The sequence below is a fragment of the Chrysochloris asiatica genome, unplaced genomic scaffold, assembly GCF_000296735.1.
Source record: "Chrysochloris asiatica unplaced genomic scaffold, ChrAsi1.0 scaffold00055, whole genome shotgun sequence".
NCBI lineage: Eukaryota > Metazoa > Chordata > Mammalia > Afrosoricida > Chrysochloridae > Chrysochloris > Chrysochloris asiatica.
Window position 1 is genome coordinate 7,918,561 of NW_006408573.1, and position 20,701 is coordinate 7,939,261.

The 20,701-nt window shown below is 54.3% G+C and overlaps 1 protein-coding gene across 5 annotated transcripts; it reads left to right on the forward strand.

The window, feature by feature from the left end:
- Positions 1-937: 937 nt before the first annotated feature.
- NDRG4 (NDRG family member 4) lies at positions 938-20,115 on the forward strand. 5 transcript variants are annotated; one of them, XM_006863576.1, is made up of 15 exons: positions 938-1,024; positions 4,292-4,336; positions 11,224-11,329; positions 11,551-11,671; positions 11,746-11,808; positions 11,967-12,027; positions 14,554-14,640; positions 14,725-14,781; positions 15,081-15,184; positions 15,894-15,950; positions 16,033-16,084; positions 16,944-16,991; positions 17,168-17,203; positions 17,313-17,364; positions 19,881-20,035. In XM_006863576.1, exons 1-15 carry the CDS (start codon positions 947-949, stop codon positions 20,033-20,035), a joined length of 1,122 nt encoding a protein of 373 aa, XP_006863638.1. In that variant the 5' UTR covers positions 938-946. The 5 variants fall into 5 exon arrangements, with proteins under 5 accessions (XP_006863638.1, XP_006863635.1, XP_006863639.1 ...); XM_006863577.1 differs by lacking the exons at positions 938-1,024; positions 4,292-4,336 and adding exons at positions 8,139-8,165; positions 19,024-19,062; XM_006863573.1 differs by lacking the exons at positions 938-1,024; positions 4,292-4,336 and adding an exon at positions 8,058-8,165 and having other exon boundaries at positions 11,170-11,329; positions 19,881-20,115.
- Positions 20,116-20,701: the final 586 nt, after the last annotated feature.

Consider the following 20,701-nt stretch of genomic DNA (forward strand, 5'->3'; position numbering starts at 1 on the left):
GCTCATTGCTGGTCCTCCCTCATGGTCTTCTTGGAAAAGTTCCTTTAGAGAAGGAATTACTGAATCCAAACGTATGAATCCTTTAAGCAATTTTGATTTATTTGCAACACTGCCCTTCATTTATACGCCCACAAACTCTTTAAGAAAGCGCTGGTTTCGATGCATTTCCAGCTCTGAAACGTTGCCAGTTCCATCAGCAGCACACACACAAAAAAGTAGCTTGTTTTAATTTTAATTTCTTTGAATTTCAGTGAGTTTGAATATGTTTTCCCTGTATTTGCCAATTGTAGTCCTTTTATGAGATTCCAGCCCATGTCCTCACCTAATATTTCTCTTGATGCATCCCAGTCTCTGGGCTATCCTGAAATCCTAGTAAGGGCCTTGGAGGTGTGGGAGGGAGCCCAGAGGGCGGGGACCCCAATGCCAGTGAGTCAGTGTTAAATTCATAGTGGCCTCCATGTGACAGAGTGGAACTGCCCATCAGTAATCTATGGAAAGACTGGTGGCACAGTGGCTAAGCCCTTGGCTGCTAACCCAAGGGTCGGCAGAACAGACCTACCAGCCACTCTGTGGGAAAAGGATGTGCAAATCTGCAGTCCCTAAAGGCTTACAGTCTTGGAAACTCTATTGGGCAGTTCGTCCCTGTCCTATATAGGTTGCTGTAATTTGAAATTGGTTTATGTTTTTATTTAAATACATATATTTCAATTTAAACAGTAAATAAGAATGGCATCCCCAAAGCCAAGTCGGCCTGTCTTGGGATCCTTTGGTCACTTGGGTGAAACACTACGATGGTTAAGTGCTTGGGGTGGGAGCCAGCAGGTGGATCATCAGTGTGGTGCCCCAAGTACCACTGCCCCAGCCTTGATTTCCCCGGGCGCCCCCACCGTAGGAGGCCCCCAACTTTGTTCCTCACCTTCCATCCCCAGGGCTGCTGCTCCACGATATGACCATGGCAGGCCTGCAGGAGCTGCGATTCCCTGAGGAGAAGCCGCTGCTACGGGGCCAGGACGCTACAGAGCTGGTGAGTCCGTCCCTTCTCCGTCCTGATACTGAGGACGCCACCTGGTGGTCAAGGAAGAAACCGCACCTTCCCTCTGGTCGTGGTGATGATGCGAGGCTCCTCCTCAGGGGCTAGCCATGTCCTGAATCCTTTTGTCTCTGCCTTTAGTTAGAACTCAGTGCCTCCTCGGTTAAGATACAGCCGACCTCACTATGGCTTTGGCTACTTTTGTGGCCAAAAAAACCAGAAAACTAAAGCACAGAAAGGTTGTCTGACATGGCCAAGGCCACACAGCTAGAAGGAAATTAGATGACCAACAGCCCCAGGCAGTAACCACTTGGGAGGCTGCCTGGTGCACCCCCACCTGCCTGCTTCTTTGTTTTTTCCTCTTATGCCTGTAAGATTCGAGAGCTCGTATTACCAACGAGCCATAAAACAGAGATACTCAGTGCTTACTAAGTTATCCCCAAAGCCCCTTCGTCTTGGATCCAGGTATTGGATTTCAGAGTTCTACCCACGCTTGCCTGACACATGCTCCGGTTCCCAATGCATTCCCTACCTACAGGGGTTAGTGAGGCTGCAACACAGACCCCCCTGACAGGAGAACATGTGGGCCCATCTCTCCTAGAATTGTGGAGCATCAGGGCTGGGGTCTGACTGGGTCTGTGGTTTCAGCCCCTCCTCATTTGCCCAGGGGGATGCTGAGAACCCAGTTCCTCTCTGTCCCCCTGCTCATCCCCTCTTCCCCACCAGAAGGTGAGCCCGAGTCACTGAGGAGTAAGCTCTGGGGTCTGGGCAACAAGCTTGGGTTTGGGGGATCCAGCCACACAGGCTAGCCATCCTTTCCCCAAGAAGGGTACAGTCTTAGCCTTAAGACACAACCTTGCGGTAACCTATGTTGTTGTTAAGTGCTGTTGGTTCCGACTCATAGTGACCCTGGATAGGGTTTCCGAGGAGCAGCTGGTAGGTTTGAAATGCCAACCTTGTGGTTCACAGTCTAGTGCTGATCTTACAGTGCTACACCAGGAGTCGAACCATAAGAACTGGAGTTTTAGAGAGCAGCCCCTCCCTTGGATGTTTACAGGGACCTTTGTTTTGGTTTCACTCCCTCCCGGGTCCTAGATGTTTACAGGAGCCTCTTCAACAACCTCCGGAAACAGCCTATCACTGCTGTGACACACAGTTACAGCTACAGCCTTCCTGAGCTTGTGATGTGATCTGCACTCCCCCTCCAGTGCTTTGTCTCCCCGGCCCACTCCTCTGCATCCTCCCTGGACGGCTGCTGGGAATATGCCATCGGATTTCCAGCCTGGCTCATCGTTTTATTCAGTAGCCCCCTCAACACACTCCCTCCTGACCCTCATACTTACCACTCACTCCCTGGCCCAGTAGCCCTCCAGGCTCCTGGAAATGGAGATGTTGCCTATCTGGTCCCGGATTGGGTGGAACCCACACTGATACAGTTCAAAAGACATTTCTCAAACCCTTCAGGAAATATCGCTCTCCCCACAACCAGTGTTTGAGGCCAGTGAGCAGAAACCAGCTCTCTTGGGAGGGCCTATACTCCATCACAAGGGTGAACTTGGTCACCCTATCCCTGTGATCACTACAGACTTGCCCCATAGGGAATTTGCTGCTCATTCTCTCACACCTGTACACCCCCCCCACCCCCAGCCTCCTACAGCTCCTCTCAGTTGCCCCCTCCCATTTTTACCCCTAAGTCTACCACACACTTCTCTTAGACCCTTGGCTTGTCTTATTCCTTAAGTGTCTTTGTTTTCTGGTCTTGCGCCTCCTGCAGGCCCCCATCTCCTGGGGGGCTCCCCAGCACCCTGGGAACACACAACAACCCCTGCCGTTATCTGCTCTGTGTGTTTTTAACAAAACTGCCTCCTCAAGACTCCCTTGAGTTAATTGCCCAGCCTCCTGCCCCTGCCCCTATAGTGTAAGGGTTCATCGATAACCAGCCCCCAGCCTCCATCTCCTTCTGCTAAGCGCAGAACCTACTCTATTCCACTAATCAGAAACTTACATTCTCAGTGTAAACTGTCCTCGTACCATGCATGACGCAGGCTGGTCAGGGAAGGCGGGAGCTGAAGTGTGGTTGGACAGCCCTGTGTGAGCCTCAGCTTCCCCATCTCTAAAATGGGTGCGATGGTAACTATTGACTCACAGGACTGCCCATAAATCATAAAATGCTCCTTCCCCTCCCTTTGCCTGTGTCTGGATGGTCAGACCATGACAACCATCAACCATTGGGGGTGGAGAGGTGGGGGAGGGTGGGCAGCAGGAACAGCAAGGATTTGGAGTCAGAGATTGCAGTGCTTTGGAGCCCATGACTGAACCGTGCCCTTCTCACTTATGACATGGAAATCTTCACATTATAAATTAATTAGTAAAATCAATGTGAGCAGCTGCTCATGGACTCCTATGCCAAGTACTTAATAACTGCACATTTGCCCTTGGCTTGCCCTTGGTGGTTCTTATTAAAACAGACCAGGGAACTGTACTATCTATTCTTGGTGATGCAACAGTTAAGCAATTGGCTACTTACGAAATGTAAGACTGGCTTCACGGGAGAAAGATCTGGAAATCTGCTTCTTTAAGAATTAGAGGTGGTAGTGGTTGTGTGCCATCAAGTCGGTTCTGACTCACAGTGACCTTGTGTAGGGTTTCCAAGACTGTAAATGTTCACTGGAGCAGAAATCCTCATCTTTCACCCACAGAGCGGCTGGTGAATTCGAACTGCTGACCTTGCAATTAGCTGCCCAATGTAGCATGTAGCCCCACTACATTGCCAGGGCTCCTTTCTGTTAAGTGCCATTGAGATGGTTCTGACTTACAGTAACCCTGTATACGGTTTTTGAGAAGCAGCTTGTGGGTTTGAACCACTGACCTTGTGGTTAGCAGTTTAGTGCTATACCAGGATGCCTCTGTCAGAAATGTTGTTGTTAGGTGTTCTTGAGTCAGTTCCAACTCATAGTGACCCTCTCTGCACAACAGAATGAAGCATTGCCCGGCCCTGGACCATCCTCACAATTGCTATGAACGCATTGCTGCTGCCTCTGTGCCAATTCATCCTGTTTTTTTGCTGAAAAAAATCATATAGTGCAGTTCTACGTTGTCTCATGGAATTGTTATTCCCACTTGTTAAAACCCACTCAACAGCACCCAACCACAAGAACAAGGTGGACCAGGGAACAGAAGTCCTGTCCCCTGGAGCAGCGCCCTGGTGGGCCCCCAGGTCAGAGGGACCTGACCCTGGCCTCTCTGTTTACCTTCCTGCAGGAGAACTCGGACGCTTTCCTCTTGGCTGTGGACACAGACTGGAAGGTAAGTCACCATTCACCCTCCTGGGAATTGGGGCCACAGCTGGTTGACCCCTCGCTCTGTGTATCTGACCTGGTCCCAGAGGAGGGTGACATCCCTCTGTGCCTTCAGCCCAGCCTCCAGGACCTTCCCCACTGCTCAAAGCAGCTCTGCCTGCCCTTTACTCAGGAGAGATGCCCTTCTTCCTGAACAGGACTATAGGGGAAGACGAAGCCCTGGGGATGGGGACAGAGAAAGGGAGTGAGGGATGCTGCCATCTGAATCAGCATTTTCCACCAATGAAAGTCAGCTTGATGCTCAGAAATAGCTCCTGTCTCCATGGCAGCTGTTGCCTGGACAACCATGTTCTCCTTCGTTTGATGCTACAGTCTGTGAAAACTGAAATCGTTCTTTGTTGGGGGGTTTTTTTTTTCTCCACGGGATGCCACTGGGCCCTGCCATGTCTCCTCTGCAAGTCCCAGAGAGGTCATTTATTTCCCGGTTTCTGAAAATGTCTGGCTGCAGACATCTGCCATCTATGGGCAGAAGAGAGGGGTGTGGCACACAGGAGTCTGGTTGGGTCCTGAGGCTAACACAGACCGTCTGGGACCTTCCACTTGGGTAGCCCCCAGGCCAGTGCCCTGCTCTAGACCTGACCTCAATTTGGGCTGCTTTCTCACCCCCGTGATAGCACCAGCCCCGTGTTCCGGATGACGTAGCAGGTGGGGCTGTCTGCGGCTCCTCCCCCAGTTCAGCAGTTCTGCAGTGAGGATCAGCCTGTGCTTTGGTCCTTGGTCACACGCCCCTTCAAGGACGTGAGGGGAGCCTTCAGAGCAGCCAAGTGTGCACATGTTCAGATCCCCGGAAGTGCTGTCTCCAGACCCAGAGGAAGGAGTGGGAGCCCAAGAGGAGGGCTTGGAGGGATGTTGTGGGAGATGGCCTAAGCTAGCAGCAGGGACAGTGCAGTGACGTACTATGTGATCTGTACATGGACAAGACAGGCCGTAGGGGAGGGGATCCTGTCTTGACACACCAGTGTCTCATCTAGGGGTGCTGAGCAGGGTCTGGGCTGGGGGGTCCAGGCTCTTGGAGGAGGTCCCTGCCACCTCCCCACATGCTGGGTCTGCGCCTTTGAAGTCACTTTCCCTGCCCACGGAGCCCTTTGAAGACCAGCAGACCAAGTCCTTCACACTTTGGGCCCACAACCAGGGGCAGCGCCTACAATGTGTGCGTCCCCACTTGCTGGGACCCTTCCCCTGGTAAAGGACAGCCTGTGGTTTTTGTTGTTTTTTTTTTTAAAAACATCACCTTCCTTTCCATGCCAGAGTCTATCTCTTTTCTTTTCTTTTTTTTTTTTTTTTTTGTCTGAAGAGTAGTCACAGGTTTGGCTGATATCTAGGTTGAGGCCTGGGCAGGGCTTTGAACCCATTTCACAGGCACAGGCAGAGGGACAAGCAAGAGCCAAATGGACCTGGATCTAGTTCTGACTCTGCTGCGTACTGGTCATGTGACATTGAGGACAGGGAGCTCAGACCTCACCGGCGTGGTGTGTCTGCAGGCCAAACACTCAGACCCTCCTGGCCCTGTGCTCACTAGCTGTGTGGCCTTGGACAGGTTACTTAGCCTCTCTGTGCCTTGGTTTGCTCCTCTGTAAAAATGGATACCAAAAGGATCAAGCAGTATAACATGAGTAGAAGTTGGCACATAGGAGAGATTACAGTAAGTGTTAGCCACTCTCAGTAATAGGACCTCTGTCCCTGAGTGTAGAAGTCAGCAAGTCCCGCTGCTGCGTGGGAGAACAACTCCCCCACTCTGAACCTCTGTCGTCTCATTCTTTCTCACAGGTTTTTGCGAATTCCTTGTCTTCTGGTAACTAGCTGTGTAGTAGCCACTGCTGTTTCTCCCATCTACAAAAGTGGAGGCTCCGAGAGGTGGAGTGACTTGTCCAAGGTCACAGCATAGAGTGGCAGAGCTCTGGCTGGCTACCCAGTCCTGCTTTTAAAAAACATGTGGGAGGGAAGGGGACCTGAGCCTGCCTGGTGTGACCACAACACTCCAGGGGAGGAAGAGGCAGTGGGTTCAGGGGTACATGAGATGTGCTGTTTCTCCCCTGCCAGAGCCTGAGCAGGGCCTGGGGTCACGTCTGGAGCAGTGTGGGTTTTTCCATCCACATAGCAGCCCTGTGAGGAAGACACAGTTGAGGAGCCTGAGGCCCAGAGAGGTTACAAACTTCCCCCAGGTAATCCAGTTAGGTAAAGCAGCTTTGTGCTCCTTGAAACCATGAGCTGAGCAGAATTGGGGACTGTGGTTTAGAGTGGACTTTGTCTGAGGCAACAGAGGTTGGAGTGAGCATGTGTTACATGGGGCTGAAGGAAGCAGGGACTTGTTGGCTGAGAGCTTTACTCACCCTGATTCCTCACACAGGTAGGACACCACCTCCACCCTCTCCCCTTCCTAGGAGAAGCGCCTGAGAAGACTTGATGCCCAGGGGTCTGAGCCTCCTCCTGTGCGGAGGCAACTTCAGAGAACAGAGAACTTGACTAGGACTTGAGAGTAGGGGTCAGCCCAGCTCCCTGGTGGGGGAGGGGGGAATGTTTACCAGTGCAGTAAGAGTCACATCACTTTATCCAATGTCTAGGATAGGCCAAGCACTGTTCCAGTCCCCAGGGCAAGAGGACTTAGAGAGGGAAGAGGCACTTGTCCAGGCAAGTGTTAACTAGGTGGTCAGATGCCCAGGTGTGGGAAGGAGCACCTTCCTCCAGGGTCACTGGGCTGTTAATGCAGGCGTGCAGCCGTGCTGTGTTCCTGCCCCAGTGAGACGGAGTCCCGGCAGAAGCAAGCTCGGCTCTGGTCGCTCCGCTTTCCTGAGCCCTAGGGCTCCCAGCTCTGCTCACCTCCCTGACCCATTTCCTCTCTTCTTCTGCCTTCCTCCCCACCCCCTTCTCTGTTGGCTCTACCCGCATACGTGCCTCAGACCAACTCATCTCCCCACCTCCTTGAATCCTTGTTGCTCAGGAAGATGGGGTGTAGAGCCTAAGGGGGCTCCTGCATCCTGCTCCACAAAGACCTGGGAGCCAAGCCCGCGGAGCCCCGGGAAAAGCTGGACATGTCAGCTGCCAGTCTGTTCCTGCTCCCTCTACCTCTCCTTGCAGCTGAATGGGGGAGCTCCTCTGTGCAATGTGCAGTCTGCCCAGAACCAATCCCTTTAAAGCAGGATGGGCAGACAGTGGGGACTGCCTCAGGGGATAAGTAGTCATCCCCTTAAAGCTAAAGCAAGGCCACTCCCCAGGGTGCCCCCAAACAGCTGTCACTTCCCAGACCTTCCTCTCTGGGATGCTGGGTGGTCCCCAGGAGGCTGGGACCCTGGGCATGGGTCAAGGGCTGTGCCCATCTAGGGCAGATATGTGTCCTGTCATGCTCTACACCGGGGTGTGCATGTTTGTGAACAGCTTTCGTGTGCCTGATGCTGTGTCCAGGGCACACCCGTTTGTGTGTGTGTATGTGTGTTCCTGGGACCCCGTGTGCAGATACTGGGTGCTGGGGGCGGGAGCAGCAACTGCAGGGCCGGGGGAAGCGAGGACCTCGGAAGCCAATTGGAGCGCGATTATTCTCCCATCAGCCAATCTGAGAGCTGGGGCTCGGGGCGAGCAAGTGGCTGCTCCGGAGTCCCGCGGGGAGGAGGGGCTGGCCTCGGCCGGGGCTGGATTCGAGTATAAATGTCGGGGGACCGGGCCTCCATCACAGCCGACAGTCTCCGCTGAGCTCCCCCTCCCACGGAGTGACTCAGGCCTTTGTCCTACCCGGTCGAGTTGGGACCGCCTCCCTCCGCAAGATGCCGGAGTGCTGGGACGGGGTGAGTGTGCTTGGGATCCCTGGACCCTATGTCCGGCGCTGGCCCTGCAGGCGCCCCGCCGCGGGGGCTTATGGAGGTGGAGCGGAAGCCTCCTGGTTCAAAGGAGAGGTTGGGGACAGCCAGAGTCTGGGAGAGGGCGGGGTCTCGTGGCATCTCTGCGGAGAAGGAATGCGCTGTGTCTGCTATTCGCGCGAGTGGCCCCAAGGATCTTGCTGTACGCGTGCCCATCCAGTGTGTGCGCGTCACTGGCGTGTGACTTGTGTTGGGTGCCCTCCCGAGCCCCCAGTCGGCAGGCGGCTGCCCTCCTGTCCCTGTGTGTTGTGGGAGGGGGCTAACGGGGTGGTAGCAGCGGTGGTTGTTTGGGTGACTAGACTCGTGTTGGCGTTGAAGGGCACGCAACCTCTTTCTCCCTTGAGCTACATGTGAGGTTTCTCCGTGGTCTCCAGGGCACTTCGGTGCCAGCCAGGCAGAGGCAGGGAAATCTCAGCCATCACCACGGCAAACGGCTGCCTGCAGGCAGTGGCCCCTGTGGGAGAGGGGATGAGGAGGGGTCACCATGCCTTATTTTGTGGATGGGAGAGGGCATTACAAGATCCTTAAGCCCAAAGGGCTAATGGCACCAGGTGGGTGCCAGGCACCCCTCTCCATCCCCCAGGGCAGGAGGTGCCCAGGGCCTGGGCCATTCACCCTTCTAGAGAGAAGAGGCAAGGGCAGCCCCCCACCCCCACCCACCCCACCTGCTTGATCTGCAGACTGTGAGTTCCATGCCCAGCTCAGGCGATGTCAGCATCCCTGAATTATTGATGCAGTTGGTGGAAGGATGGGCCCCCTGCCATCTTGTTCATGCTCCCCAGCTGCTTCCCGTACCCAAGGCCCAGCAGCCCTCAAGGTCACCGGCAAAGGGAGAGGGCTGGCCTAGAGGGGACGTCAGAGCCCCTTCCCTCACTGCAGCAGTGCCTACAGCTGGCACCCACCTAGGAGGGGGGGCAGCTGACATCACCCAGGACCAATGGGAGCGCTCGGTGGGCTCAGGAGGGGGGGCACCACCCCGTGCAGCATCCCAATGGCTGGGATGCTTGGTCTAAGCGCCCACCCGGGTCAGAGTGTTTGCATGGAGGATAGCAGAAGGTGTAGCTAAGGTCACTGGGCTGTTCAGGCCGGGCGTCCGGGTTTGGCGCCCCCACAGCCAGCCCAGGCCCAAGCCTATGGGGAGTTGAGCCTTATTAGGGTCAGTATGGAGATCAGGACGGAGTGGCCCCATCAGGACTGTACAGGAATGACAACCGTCCTCAGCAGCGGAGGGCAAAAATTCTCCCCTGTTTGAGTGGGGAGATCTGGATGCCAGAAGTTTGCCTATGCAGAGCCTGACTCCAGTCCCGCAGGGTGAATGCTGCCCCGGGGCTGAGAATTGTTTTTTATGCTGCAGGAAGCGCATTGCAGCTGTCCAGTGTGGGGTGCCCCTCCTGCCCTCCAGAGCCCAGAGGAAGGGAAGCAGACAGCAGGAATCCCCACAGGGACAGCCCGCTGTGGAGGTGCTGCCTGTACCCCTAACATGCCCTTGGAATCTGGGGCTGGACCCACCTGCCCCCTGAGGGGCCAGGGCCTTCTTTCTTAGCCTTAGTTTCCTTCTCTGTGGCTGAGGTCCGTGTGATGAGTGAAGGAGAAAAGTGTCTAGCAAGTGGTCAGTGAGCAGGAGCATCCCTTGTTTAGACAGACCCTCTCTCCTTTGGGCTGGGGGATGGGGGAGTCTGTGAGGTGGGGCTCCCCTATAAACAAGGGATGTTTACTAGAAGTGTAGCTCCCAGGGGTGGCCTTTGGCCACTGGTTGACACTACCTGACCATCCCCCACTAGAGACACAGGCCTGGAGAGTGGGTCTCTGGGTTCAGGCCCCAAAAGGCCAGTTCCTGAGAAACTGACTCCTGCCACCTCACCTCCATATCCCCTTTCCTGTCAGAGCCCCCATTCATTCTCTCTGCCTGAGCTGGGTGGCCTTCCAGATGCAGCACTCACGGGCTCCCAAAGACTCCTGCCCTGCCCCTCTCAGACTCTAGGTGGTCCAGAAAAAGCCTTGAGGGGCTGCTTGGCTGTGGAGGCCTGTGTTCCTGTTCCAGCCTGGCTCCTGGGAACCAGCAGCAGGTGTGGGGGTCCAGGTCTCTTGGAGCCCATGTTTCTCCATCTGCAAATAGGAGAAAGTGTGACACCTGACCCACAGCTGGGGCTGTCCCCGGCCATAGCCCTCCTGTCCCAGACCCTGCTGTGCACCCCAGGTGGGAACAGCTCAGGGAGCCTCAAGCCCAGCAGCCCCCTCCCCAAGTGTTACACTCCAGACCTCCACGTGGTTGGTTCTCACAGAATGCCTGTGAAATGGGTCTCCATGATGGGTACAGAGGAGTGACCACCCTGCTCAAAGTCACACACTAGTGGCAAGGCTAGGTCTCCAACCTTTAGCATCTGAATCCATTACTCCCGATGGACCACTGACCTGAGCAGAAAAACCAAGGATGCCAGCTGAGGCTGTAGGTTAGCCATCCAAGTTCACCTAGATGGATCTCAGAAGAGAGTCTTACTTCTGAAAACTCACAGTGAAAATCCTGTGGAGCCCAGTTCCACTCGGACACACATGGGGCTGCCGTGACTCCCACTCATGGTGATTTGACAGCTGTGGTAATGGCCTACTCAGGGCTAATGACGCCAGGCCCCCTCAGGAGCAGGGAACTCTAGAATGGTTCGTAGGAGTGCCAAGGTGGCATAGACGTTCAGGTTGAGGTGAAAGGGTCAGTAGGGAAACTGCCACAAGATGGAGAAGACTGGCCTCAGTGGACCCCTGAAGGCTGAGTGAAGGGCAGGGCTGGGCTACTGGCTAGTGTGCATGGGCCCAGCTCATCTCCATGAGACCAGTTCATGTCATTCCTTAACATGCCTGGGAAGGGTCGCTCCATCTGCTCTGTTCTCTGGGGGTTGCTTGGACCAATGACCCTACAGCCCATAGGCTCGTTCCCCAGAAGATCCAGGTGTGGCGGCTGCCCAGAGTGTCCAGCATTCTCTGTCCCCTCCAGGAACACGACATTGAAACGCCGTATGGCCTTCTGCACGTGGTGATTCGTGGCTCCCCCAAGGGGAACCGCCCAGCCATTCTCACCTACCATGACGTGGGTCTCAACCGTAAGTGCCTGCCCTCGCTGGTCCCCCATATCCACCACAGCAGTGGGTCTTCCCCCTTCCCTTCTCACAGGACCCACAACTCGGCTCTGTGACCTTAACCATCTGGGTCTCAGTTTCCCAGCTGGACCTCTGCCCCACCTGCCCTCTTAGCCTTTCCTGCCCAGACCCGTTCCACCCCGCCCCGCCCCGCTCCGCCTCAGCTGAGAAATGTGTCTTTGCAGACAAGCTGTGCTTCAACACCTTCTTCAACTTTGAGGACATGCAGGAGATCACCAAGCACTTTGTGGTGTGCCACGTGGATGCCCCCGGGCAGCAAGTGGGGGCATCGCAGTTTCCTCAGGGGTAGGTCCCCCAACTTTTCTCCAGCTCTGGGCCCCAGGCTGCCCCTGCACCCTGACCTCTTGCTCTGCCTGCAGGTATCAGTTCCCCTCCATGGAGCAGTTGGCTGCCATGCTTCCCAGTGTGGTGCAGCATTTTGGGTGAGTCCTGGCCCACCCCAGCCCCCAGGCCACAGAGCAACCAGGCTCCAGCTGAGGGCTGCTGGTGGGGTCTGATCTGGGTGGTACCACCCCATAGAAGGGGACTGGGGCATCCATGGGGAATGGTACCCCTAGATTTACCAGCCACACTCTGCCAGGTTCAAGTATGTGATCGGCATCGGAGTGGGAGCCGGAGCCTACGTGCTAGCCAAGTTTGCCGTAAGTGCCCCAAAGCCCCCTGCCCTGCCCATGGCACTGCATCACCTGGCTCCCTGCTTGCTTTCATCTCCTCCCCACCCTCCACCCCTCCCGACTCGTCCCAGAAAATTTACTGTTTCTTTGAAAACAGATTACTTTTTTTATACATATCCTCAGCAAACTAACTTGCTTAATCATGATTCAAAATCAAAACTTCTGTTAACAGATTAATTGTGCTAACCTCTAAGTAAATATTGCCTTTCACTCATTAAGGTAGTAGCTAAACATGAAGTATTTTCACCCCCCGCCAGTTACACTTGGATGAAGTTTGTGAGATTTAAAGAAAGTCATGTTTGAAGCCATCATGTTGGGTAGGAGCCCACAAGCTTCTCATCTCTAAAAACAGACATTTAAATTTTAGGATTCAAAATATGCCTTTCATCAAAGCAAATGACCAACTATGGAATCCACACTTTCTGGAGCCATTCAGTCTGATTAAACACCTGAATTGAAACTATTGCCCTAACATTGTCTTTAAACTTTAAACCAAAAATATCCCCTGAAGTCTATGTAAAACCTAACAGTAGTTTAGCTTAACTAATAAAGAACATCTGCTTGAGCATTAAGTTCCCGTAGGATCTGTCTACATGGGGTCAAATTGACAACAGCAACTCAAAATATTAGATAAGAAACTGAGGGGACAGTGAGTTTATGTAAATAGAGGAGGAACAACTTGGAAATGGAGGTTGAGAAGGGTCTCACAAGTCGAAAAATATAATCAATGCCACTGAATGTACAGGCAGAAACTGTTGAATGGGGTAGGACCTACTGTATGTACTTAACAACAAAAATTTAAATACAAAAAAAAAAAACCAAAACCCACAGATGACCAGGTATTTTCAACTCCAGTTGTAGACTTTCAGCACATTACTGTTTTGTTCCCTATAGACCATTCCCTGACACCTCAGACAAACTTGGCAAATCGATGTGGCAGTGTGGGTTAATGCACCAGACTGCAAACCTATTTGGCAGTTCAAGCTCAGTAGCTACTCTCGGAAACCCTCTACAGGGTTGCTGTGGGTTGGAGCTGACTCCATGGCCCTTAACAACAACGGTATATTACCACTTTTCATTAAACACAGGCAGTTAAACAGAAAATGCAAATCACCAAGGGGCTCAGCTGTAAAGCCAGCAATTTGAACTGACCAGCCTTTTCAAAGGAGAAAGATATGGCGGTCTGTTTCTGTAAAGGTTCCAGTCTTGGAACAGTTCTCCTCCACTAAGGGTGTGGAGCTACGGGAACAGTCTTACTCTGTCCTGTACAGTCACTGTGATTTGGAATCAGCTTGACAGCAGTGGATTTGGTTTGGTTACGGTGTCTAATACAAAGCAACTGTAAAAAGGCCAACTTCTACATTTGAATCTTTGGGGCTTCATTTTCTCTTAAGAGGGTAGAGGAACAATGCGAAATGGAACAAGGTGGTCTGTGTAAGACTCATCCCACTAAATGTGTAAGATGTGTAACTTACTTGTCGCTGTTCATATTCAAAGCAATGGAATGCAGTGATAGACTTGTTGCTTCTAAATAAAGCAAAGAATTTTAACAGGCTTTGGGTAGTGAGGGGTCCTGCTCTGGCATTGCAGGGTAAGCACTGGTCTGCTAACTGCAAGGTCAGTGGTTCAAACCCACCAGTCATTCCTTGGAAACCCTATACAAGGTCACCTTGAGTTAAAATGGACTTGATGACACTTAACATCAATGGAGAGGGAGGAGCCAGGCAGGCAGGCCCATGCGTGAACAGAGAACTGCTCCATAGAGTTTTCTTAGCCATAATCTTTTTTTTTAATGTTTTATTGTGAATTATGTGATAGTTTACATGGGCGAACATTAGTTTTACATTCATCCTATCGTATATCATTTCATTGCTGTGGTTACAATCCCCTCCATGCATCATCAACCAACCAAAGGGTATACACTACAAGCCTGCCCCCCAGTTATCGGCACACAGCCTTTCTCCCTCTCTATGTCTACAGTCCCCAATAGCTCCATCGTCTCTGCCTCCATCTCAGGCATCACATGCTTTCCACTCTTCTCCCTTGATGGTCCCAGGGACCTCCGCTCCTAGGCTGAAAAGTTAATCACTCCCCTCCTTGCTACAAACCGTCTACATTTCCTCTTGGCCATAATCTTAATGGAAGCAGATTGCCAGGACTTTCTTCCGTGTTACTGCTGGGTAAGTTCAAACCACTAACCTTTAGTTAGCAGTGCAGTGCAAACTGTTTACTTCACTCAGGTTGGATAGGAACTAACAATAGTAACAAGGGGAGCAAGGAAGGTCCGTGGGCATCTGGGAATAACCCAGGTGGGCTCTCAGCTGCAGCCCACTGGCTCATCAATGGTACCATGAAGCCTTTGCCGTGTTTCCATCTGCTCACACGCTCCCAGCCACCTGTGAGATCCATCCACAGAGCCAGTTCAAAGCCTGTTTTTTAGGTGGGAACATGGGGCCTCCCACCCAGGCCTGTCTCCATCTTCTCACACTGCAGCTCATCTTCCCAGACCTGGTCGAGGGGCTGGTGCTGATGAACATTGACCCCAACGGCAAAGGTTGGATCGACTGGGCGGCCACTAAGGTGAGTGTGGCCACAGCCGCCCTGGGATGGGAGGTGGGGACACGAAGGTCGGGCTGTCATACTGGCTTCCCCCTCGGCCTGCAGCTCTCTGGCCTGACCAGTACTTTACCTGACACGGTGCTATCCCATCTCTTCAGCCAGGTAGGAACAAGGTCCGGGCTTCTGTGGATCTGGGCTAAAAGGGGTTTATGAAGCATTGGCTGAAGAGCCTGGGTCTGCTCACTCCCTCCACTCCCAGGGGTGTGGGTTCTCACTGTGCTCTGTTAAAACTTGTGTCTACCGAGTTAGAAAAGCAGGGGGTGGGGAGGAACCCAGCCCCCCGATACCCTGCCCATCCAGAGGCAGGCAAGGGCTGTTCTGGTCATGACCCCTGCACACCAGCCCTCTGAGCCCCTCAGTCCGCTCCCCTCTGTGTACCCCCTCCACTTCCTGGGACCTAGGAGGAGCTGATGAACAACACGGAGTTGGTACAGAGCTACCGGCAGCAGATCGGGAACGTGGTGAACCAGGCCAACCTGCAGCTCTTCTGGAACATGTACAACAGGTGGGGGTGGGGCAACACACTTGGAGGGCCCCCCACAACCACCCATAGGAGGCAGGACAAGCTCAACTGACAGCTCCCCTCCTTTGTAGAGGAACAGACTGAGCATCTGGGAGGTCCTGTGTTGCCCCATCTGCCTCCCTTCTCCACCTCTGACAAATACTCTATGGGGGCTTTCAAAAGTTGTGGATGTTTTCATTATCTTTGAATTCCATTTCCCATGAACTTTCTGGAGCCCTCTCATGTTTATTAAGCCTGCATGAAAATGGCGCTGACAACCATCCCTGTCCTGCCTGTCCCCGTATCTGAGAGACAGTTTGATACCGGAAACCTTACATTACAGGGTGCTGTACCTCATAGTGTGTACTCTGATGGCGAGGGGAGAAACATGTGAACCCCCACAGATTCAAGCTCACAAGCCGCTCCTCAGAAACCCTATATAGGTCGCTCTGAGTCCGAACGGGCCCAACAGCACTTAACAAAAACCTGGGTTTGGGGGTCTGGGAAGAAGTCATGGGTGAGGGGCAGATTTGTGTTTCCCTACTTTACAATGAACTGGCATGGCTTGTTCCAACAAAGGAGCCCTGTGTGGGTGACCTTTGAGCCCAGCTCTGTGGCTCTGGACCAGCCCTGGAGGTCTGGGAATGTAGGGTAATAGCCACAGTGCCAGGTTCTGCTGGGATACCCACCTCTGTCTCTGTCCCCACCCCAGCCGCAGGGACCTGGACATTAACCGGCCTGGGACAGTGCCCAATGCCAAGACACTCCGGTGAGTGCCCTTCACCCCCCTGCCCGCCCTTGCTTTTGCCCCACTTTGCCCAGACCAGACGCCCTTTTTCCTCTGTCTGCAGCTGCCCTGTGATGCTGGTAGTTGGGGATAACGCTCCTGCAGAGGATGGCGTGGTGAGTATGCCTCCCCACACAGGGAGAAGGGCTCTTTGTTGGCTCTGGCCAGCAGGGCCCCTTTCCCACCAGCCTGGGGGTAACTAAGCCGTGCGCCTTGGACTTCTCATCCCACTAAATGTCACCTTACCACTTGTCACCTCCTGGCGTTCCTCTCCCCATCCTTCAGGTGAGGGAGGTATGGAAATGCTGGGGGAGGCAGTGCAGAGATAGGGCTGGGCCACCCTATGGCCCCTTCTTGCCCCCGCAGCTGTGCATCCCCCAACTTAGTGTCTACTCACTTTGGACCCAGAGCCTAAGAGCTCTTTTTTATAATGTGATGAAGTAAGTCTGTCTGGCTACCACTGTGCATCCGTTTGGGAACCATGGATTCTGGGAGCAGGCATCCTGGGGTGATATGTCCCCTTCAGTACAGTGGTGACTTTGGGGGAGGTTCAGGGTGCCCAGGGCAGTAGTCCCAGGTGTGCAAACTCAAGGAGGACACAGCAGAACAGAGGTGGGGGCTGTCCTAGCCAACTTGACCCTGCCCAGGGTCACTGCCCTGACTGGGTCTTGTGGTCCCTGCTGCTTTCCCAGGCTACTCCCCCACCCCGGCCCCTCAGCCCTTGTGAGGGGAGACCCTGAGGGCACTGCTGACTGACCTCCTGGGACTTGGCTTGAGGAGAAGCCGTTTTGCCCGAGTCCTAGGGGCTGAGTCTATGCCTCCCCCGAACTCCCCTCTCCTTGCCAGAAGAGCCCCTCAGCTCTGGGTCTAGGAGCCACCTTAGCAACTGACTGGGATTGCCCCCCCACACACCCACCCCATTCCCTCAGGCTGGAGGGCCGTTGCTCTCTACTGAAGCTGGCTCCTTGTCCTCAGGTTGAGTGCAACTCTAAACTGGATCCCACAACCACAACCTTCCTAAAGGTGAGGCCTTCCCTGCCCAACCAGGGCCCAACCTCAGGGAGGAATTGTCCTGGGGGGCCTGCTGGGGCTTTTTCAAAGACGGGAGCAGGACGGTGTATTTGGTCAGGGGTTTCTGTCAGTGTGGTAAGGTGAGGGTGGGGCGACCCCTTTCAACTGACCCACGCGCTCTCTTGCAGATGGCTGACTCCGGGGGGCTCCCCCAGGTCACACAGGTGAGGCTCTTGGCCCCTCCCTTGTTTGCATCACTGACCCAGAGGTGAGGGAAGCCTCCCTCACTCCAGGTAGCCAGTCTAAGCAGCTCCCTGTCCCACCCTCTTGCAGCCCGGGAAGCTGACTGAAGCCTTCAAGTACTTCTTGCAAGGCATGGGCTACAGTAAGTACGCCCCCCTTACTCCCCTCCCTGGAGACTGGTTGGGCAGGCTGCTAGGTGGGGGTTAGCTGTTCGGGCTGACACACAGGTGTCTGGTGGCTCCGGGAAGCCTGGGGGAGCGGGGAGTGAACTGTTTGTCACCTGGACCCAGGATGCTGACTCACTCTCACTACATCCTCCTGAGTTTGTGGAAGATACGCAGTGACCCCATTAGGCTGCTTCCTCTGCCATTGTAAGTTGAGCATCTCAGGACCACAGTTCTCTTGTGCCCTGGGGAGGCCCTGGGCACTGTTATGGTTGAAGTATTGGGCCCATGGTGGTGGTGGGGCCCGGGCCCTTCCCCCAGCCCTGGGGACAGAGGTAGGGCTGGGTCTTGCAAAGGGACACACCTCTTATTCCTGACAGGCTCTGGGGGTATATAGCTGGGCCTGTCGTTGTTGTTATGTGCTGTGCAGTTGGTTCCGACTCATAGCGACCCTGCACAGGGTTTCCGAGGTTGCAAATCTTTATGGGAGCAGAAAGCCTCATCTTTCTCCCGTGGAACAGCTAGTAGTTTCTAACTGCCGACCTTCAGGTTAGCAGCAGCCCAGTTCATAACCACTACGCTACCCAGAGTTCCTTATTGTTTGTTGTTGTTAAGTGCCATTGAATCGATTCTGATCCATAGCGACCCGGTGTAGGGTTTCCAAGGAGCAACTGGTGAGCTTGAAGCGCCAACCTTGCAGTTCAAACAGCACCTGAGAAATCCTTCTATCATAGATAGTGGGTGGTGTCCAGGGGCATCATGGGAGTGGACTTGGAGTGAGTGTGGGGACCAGAGAGGGCAGGTGGAACCCTCTGGGTGTCAGGAGAGCTGAAGGCAGCCGAACCTGGGGAGAAATACCTGAGGGCCCTGAGGTAATAGGAGTAGGAGGTATCACTGGGTTCTTCCCTCAACCCCTCCCTGGTACTCCCCAAGTTTTCCTCTGTGCCCGGATGAGGAAACTCCCAGACTGTGCTCGTGTGCCCTCTGAAAAGCACACACACATAGACACATGCACACACCTACACACACAGCCACACACTCCACCCTACTGGCTCCTCTACTGGGAAGCAGCCTTCTTTCCCTGAATGTGTTCATTTTTTTCCTTTCTCCAGACTTGAGCCTAAGGAGCTTGGGCCACTTAGGGAGGACAGCAGGGGCAGGGCTGGGGGTGGGGCATGTCCGACACAGATTCCTGCCAGCCTCCAGGGACTGTAGTTTCTTTGGGAAAGTGGAACGGAGAGAGGCTGAGGCCGGTATCCAGGTGACTGGCACGCCACAGGGCCTCACGTGTGGGACAGATGTATGAGTCAGATTTGTCAGCTTCTGGAATGTGTTCTCAAGAACCCTGGGAAAACACCCCCAGGCCCCCTCAGTGCCAGCACCCAGGCTGGAGAAGCAGGGTAAGATAAGTACCCCCCACCCCACAGTTAGGACTCCGTCTTGCATGCTGTGGCTCCTTCCTGCTAGGGCCAGAGGAGGCTCTCCACCTCCAGGCTCCGGCCCTGCCCCAGCCCTCTTCTGTCTCATCTCTTTGGCCTGTCTCAGTGTCTCTGCACCTGTGGACCACGCTCTTCATTTGTGTTCTGTGTCTCCCCACCCCACCCACCGCCCCTCTCTGGCTCTGTCTTCTCTCTTAGTTGCGTACTTGAAGGACCGAAGGCTGAGTGGAGGAGCAGGTAGCCCTGTGGCCGACTCCCACCATGCATGGACACCTCCCCGCCCCCAGCCTCCCATTGTCCTCTTCTCTGTGCAGTGCTACAGCCAGGCCGCCTCTTGCTATGGTTTGGAGCCTTCATGTGTCCTGCTCAACCCCCAAACTCCAAAGATGCCTGCTCTTACGCAGGTCCTGGCCACCACGGGGTCTGGCCTGCTGTGGGGCTTTAGATTAGCTGGGCTTTCAAGCATTTTTGCTTCTAGATTGCCATGGGCTTTCCATGTTTTGGGAGTTGGATACGGAAGCTATGTTCACAGAGGCGGAGCCCAGACCTGGCCCTGGGGTCAGTGGTGCCCAGCCACTGGGGTCAGTGGTGCCCAGCTTGGTTGAGTTCAGGAGGGTAGAATTGCTCCCTGCAAGTCTCACTGATGAAACTTCGGATGCACTGATTTAGGTCAGTTGAGGCCACCTCCTTTCCGGGAGCAGTTCTAACCACTCTCCCTGCAACTGCCTCTTGAGGGAAGCAGAGTTGGAAATGTCACATCCCTGTACCAGCTCCCAGGTGCCAGGTCAGCTCCCACTCAAGGCTGGCCACGGCTCTGGTCAGACGTTGAGAGGGGGCCTGCTGGCCTGTGCCTGACTCTCTAGCTCCCTCGCTGACAGTGCATGCCTCGCCTCGGCTTGACGGAGCAGCCACCAGAGACCTGGCTTGGAATAGGCCCCGGGTGCACTTGGAAGATGGAGTCTCGCTGGCTGCTTTGCTTTCGTGTATCCTTTCCTTGTCTGCTGGTGCCTGAGCCTGCCTCCTGGTCTTCACGCCTGTCCCATCTCTACCCACAGTGCCTTCGGCCAGTATGACCCGCCTGGCCCGCTCACGCACCGCCTCCCTCACCAGTGCCAGCTCAGTGGATGGCAGTCGTCCGCAGCCCTGCACCCACTCAGAGAGCGCCGAGGGGCTGGGCCAGGTCAACCACACCATGGAAGTGTCCTGTTGAAGCCTTGGTTTCTGATGAAGATGCCCACCCGCCCGCCCGCATTGACCCACCATCCCACCGCCATCTTTGCGCCTGCTCATTCTCCCTTTAGTTTATTTTTGTGAGGGTGTAGGGGTGGACGTGGGGTTATTAATCTTTTGTTTAAAAAAAAAATTGAGGGGGTCTATCTTAGATGCTGTAGTGAATAGTGTCCAGATGGTATGAAGGGCTCACTACTCCCCACCCCCAACTCACTCAACGTAACTTGGTGGAATTCAATCCGTCTCACCCACCTCCCAGTGGCCCAGGGCAGGGGTACAGGGAGGAAGATAAGAGTTTGAGTCCTCCTTTGGCCAGGAGCTGGGAAAGTCTCCTAGAATCCAGAACAGAGCATGGGATGACCCTTTGGGCAAGCAGGTTTCAGGAGGTGTGGGTACTGGACCAGCAGGAGCAGGGGTCCAGTGCCAGGAGACCATAGCAGGGAGCACTGGGGGTCGAGGAGCCCCGGAACGCTAGAGACCCACTTCCCCAACCCCTGCACCAAGCACATCAGTTTTTGTTTTTAAGTAATTGTGACAATCATCTGAATAATAGCCACAAGGGGGCGCTCCTAGCAGCTGTTTTTCTGGCGTTCTCTGGACCTGGCTGGTACTGGAGGGCCAGGTAGGCAGAGTTCTCAAAGGGAGT